Raw genomic sequence first — 3890 nt, 5'->3', positions numbered from 1 at the left:
ACGTTACAATTACATAAAAAGTCTAGCTTTGAATGAAACATGGCCATATTGTGTTCAAGTTGTCATTCCAATCGAGCAATCCATTTTTGTAATTGATTCATGTTAAGCGGATATACTGGGGGGGTTTTGTCACAGTTCCTAAACCACAAAACATGAAATTAAACAAACTCATGTTTTTCCATCAAAGAAAATGTTGAATTGACATTTTGGCACAGAAATGAATTTATCCAACAGAAAGATCAATGTGAAGCACCTAAGTACTGAACCAGTAAGGCAAATGAACACATATCGTTGAAATTACATGAATATTTAATGTAAGCCTAATCAATTTCATTGGAATTACTTAATCAAATTGGGTTATCACAACATGAATCCATTTTGTAAACCGAAAGAGAAATTTTCAAGTTAAAATTTCTATAATATACTCTTTTTTTTTGTTAATCTCTGGTGAGAGAATTTTGTTTTTAAGTGACATCAGAATTGTACATTTGAATCATGTACAATGGCAACAAATGGCTGTGTCTGAAATAAGCAGACGTTAGCAGAGATGTTCAAAGCCTTTATACTGTATGTAATGATCTATTTTCAAATCTTAAGCAACCCATCTACATCTGAATTCAGGCACAGCACCAGAGAAGCCCTGATAGGTGGAAATCCAAATCATTAAAATAAAAAGAAATAACGTTTTAGGCATAAAGAAAACTTCTTCAGAATTCTCTGAGGGATATAGGAGCCATCTGGAACTCAATAGTAACTGCTGGAGAAGTGTCTGTCCTTTATACAAACTGTTCGATAAACAATCCCCCCTTTTAACAACCTCCTTTTTTCAAAAGACTTATAAATCATCAGTTACTGAAATGTCATACATTTATGTGAATTTGACACATACAATCAAAAACAGAAGTTATGTGCCATGGCTCTGGCAAGGTGGAAAATACTTTACCAGTCAGCTTCTTCTACAGTGTAGGTTTCTATTTTACTCTTTTAGCCAATTCCTGACCCTTACTTTCTCTGAATATTATCTTTTGTAAAACAGTGATTTACTGCAGGAGCCTCCATTTTCCAGCCAAACACACAGACCACCATCAGTTCATACAAAATATAGGGCACAGGTGGCCTGCTATGAGAACAGAAGGTCAAAGGTCAACTTGGCATGTAGCATTCTCTCTCTCTCTCTCTCTCTCTCTCTCTCTCTTCCCCCCCTTTTCCCAGGCTTCCATTTCCACTTTGGCTAAGGAATGCAGGAATGGGTGAGTGAACTTGATTTACATCTACATGGCTAGCTGAAGACTAGCAAAGGTCTCTCTTTATGCTTCAGTTATGTAAGATGCTTACATGGTTGTGTGGTTTTGTGAAAAGTATGTTATTTTTCTGTCCTTGCAAGCATATTTCTTACTTATGATTGGATGCCATCATGGTGTCCACATGCCATCATGACTGACTATGTTTCGTGCACCTCCCTTCCTTGAGAGTTGAAGTATGTGCATCCCATCCCCAACACATGTGGTACCTCAGAGACTTTAATCAATTAAACCATTAATAAAATGCTAGTACTTTATAGAATGAAATGAGCCCAAGTAGTTATGGTTCCCTAGCCTTGTGAATCTCTGTTTATTTGGTCAGCTTCAAATTGTTTGTACTGCAAAGCTTATTTATTATTTCACCACAAAATTGATGATTTAACCCAGACATCAGATTAGTGATATCTTTAATGAACATTTACATGTGTCTTCATAGGATCAGTTGCATTCTGTAATGTAACAGGCTTGGGCTATACTGACAATTTACTGTCCAGTAGCCATTTAAAGGATCCTTATACCGTCTCTCTCTCCATCTATTTATTTCCATTTCAGCTTATAGGAATGTAGGGTGAGCGAATTGAAGCTTGATTTACATCTGCAGCGAGGCTACATTGTCAGTCCTCAAATTTATGGATGCAAATTCTATGGACCTTATCAGGTGCACTTCCTTTTGCTTTATGAGTTCTCAGTTTGAAATAGTTACTGTAAACTGAAACTTAAGTCATCCTGGTCTAATTTTCACTTCTGTTTTTTAAAGAGGCAGGTGTTGGGTTGAAAAACTGCTTTGTGTTTCACAATATATTTCAAGTTCATCAAACATTAAAAATGACAGCGCAGATTGTTTTGTAACAGACAGAAGATACATTTATTTGTTAACAAATCATTAAATCTCAACTTCAGTATAGAAAATGCAGTCATTTTAATTTTAAAGGATGTGTATAACAAGCAATGCAATAATCCAATAAAAATCTCCACCATAAAATATTGTGAAGCATATCATTTGAGAAGCAATTCAGATGCACCTTCTGAAACCTTAATTATAGTCGTACACTGGTTTTTACTGTTGCCTATCCAGTGGAAGTTCCCTGACAACCAGCACACACAAAAGAGGGTCAGTGAGGACCCTCAGGTAAACAGCTGGATAGATCACCGTCATTGCCGCCATTATGCCATTCGCATGTCTCTTAAAGGAAGCCGGTGGTATTGATACCTGGGTAAGCTGAAATGCAAGAAATGGACCATACAACGCGAGAAAGCTAAGAGTGGCAACAACCAGCACTGTGCGATCTTTGTTCTGGACAGTCTCTGAGGAGTCTGGAGGGGTGGGGGTTGGTGTAAAGGTTAGCTTGCATGTGACACCCAGTAGTATCACTGCCAGTAACAGCCAGGTGAGGGTGACTGCAGCCGTCTGGGCAAATGGGTGAACAAACACACACAGCAGGAGAAATACGCCCTCGAGTAGACAAAGGAGGATGGAGAGGGGTCGCCAGAACCTAAGGGAAGTGACCGGCAGGTACGTCCGGGCCATGATTCCCTCTAGCGCCACCATCTGGTGGAGGTGCAGACCACAGTACTTCACCCCGAAGAAGAGCAGGAAGACGGAGCCGCTGCGCGTGACGCCCGGCGCCAGCAGGTACGCCACCATGGCAGGGCTCAGGACCATCTCCAGGAGGTCAGTCAGGAGGAGCGCGATGACCAACGCTGAGCCTCGGCCCCTGTTGTGTTTATGGCGGCGTAGAACAGCTAGTGCCCAACCCACGAGTGGCAGACCCACACACATACCGGTTATCAGGAAGATGGAATGTCTTATATTGTAGCCATAGTCCCATGGCGTTGCGTTGGTCTTGGCAGGAGTTCCAGAGGAGAAGTTTAGATTGTAGACCATGATGCCCTGACTTTTTCACTGCAGTTATAGAAAGAAAATTTAATTATTTTTGTCATCATGTAGTGGTATCATTTCTTCTAATCATATTCCTGATGTCAAGTCTCATCACAATGTTCCAACGAGACATCTTGTAAGTAAGTAAGTAACATTTATTCATAAAACACATTTAAACACAACTTTCATTGACCAAAATAAAACAAATAAAATAAAAATAAGTAAGCAAATGTGTTCTTACCTGTGCAAGAAGATTCAGCTATACTGCTGTTGCACTTGAGTTGACTGAACAGAATGTAATAGTGTGCTACTCACACACACCTATTTCTGTGATCCTGGTGTGTTTTTGGACTTCCTCATATTCCACCTGTCACTCTCGATCCTATTGTAGACTATACATAAAACTGATTTTGAATTTGAGATAAACAATTGATTGTAATATCACTTCTAAGCCACACTGAATTTTCAGGGGCCGAACTGCTCAACACATCATCGGGGTCCATTTGGGGGACATACACAGTGTCTGTGGCAGGCATGCAAGTTTATGGACTGTTTTCCCTCCTTCCATCAGGGAGACTTAGGTCTCACACCAGTTTTTACCACAGCACCATAACCTTGTTGAGCACTTAAACCCAGCATCAGCCCAACTACCCCACTCTGTCTTTACAGCCATGGAGCACTTCAGTCCCCTTTATACCCTTGTTGCTTTT

The 3890-nt window shown here is 40.1% G+C and overlaps 1 protein-coding gene across 1 annotated transcript; it reads right to left on the bottom strand.

Moving 5' to 3' along the window:
- Window positions 1-2223: 2223 nt before the first annotated feature.
- LOC121689471 lies at window positions 2224-3461 on the bottom strand. The gene is made up of 2 exons (XM_042069337.1): window positions 3422-3461; window positions 2224-3204 (listed from the first exon to the last, which is right to left on the bottom strand). Exon 2 carries the CDS (start codon window positions 3184-3186, stop codon window positions 2359-2361), a length of 828 nt encoding a protein of 275 aa, XP_041925271.1. The 5' UTR covers window positions 3187-3204; window positions 3422-3461; the 3' UTR covers window positions 2224-2358.
- Window positions 3462-3890: the final 429 nt, after the last annotated feature.

Source organism: Alosa sapidissima, chromosome 18 (assembly GCF_018492685.1).
Source record: "Alosa sapidissima isolate fAloSap1 chromosome 18, fAloSap1.pri, whole genome shotgun sequence".
Taxonomy (NCBI): Eukaryota; Metazoa; Chordata; class Actinopteri; order Clupeiformes; family Clupeidae; genus Alosa; species Alosa sapidissima.
This window is presented reverse-complemented; position numbering and strand designations above follow the sequence as displayed.

Bases quoted from the DNA above. Each gene is read 5' to 3' on its own strand.
- LOC121689471 (XM_042069337.1), bottom strand. From the start codon at position 3,186: ATGGTCTACAATCTAAACTTCTCCTCTGGAACTCCTGCCAAGACCAAC.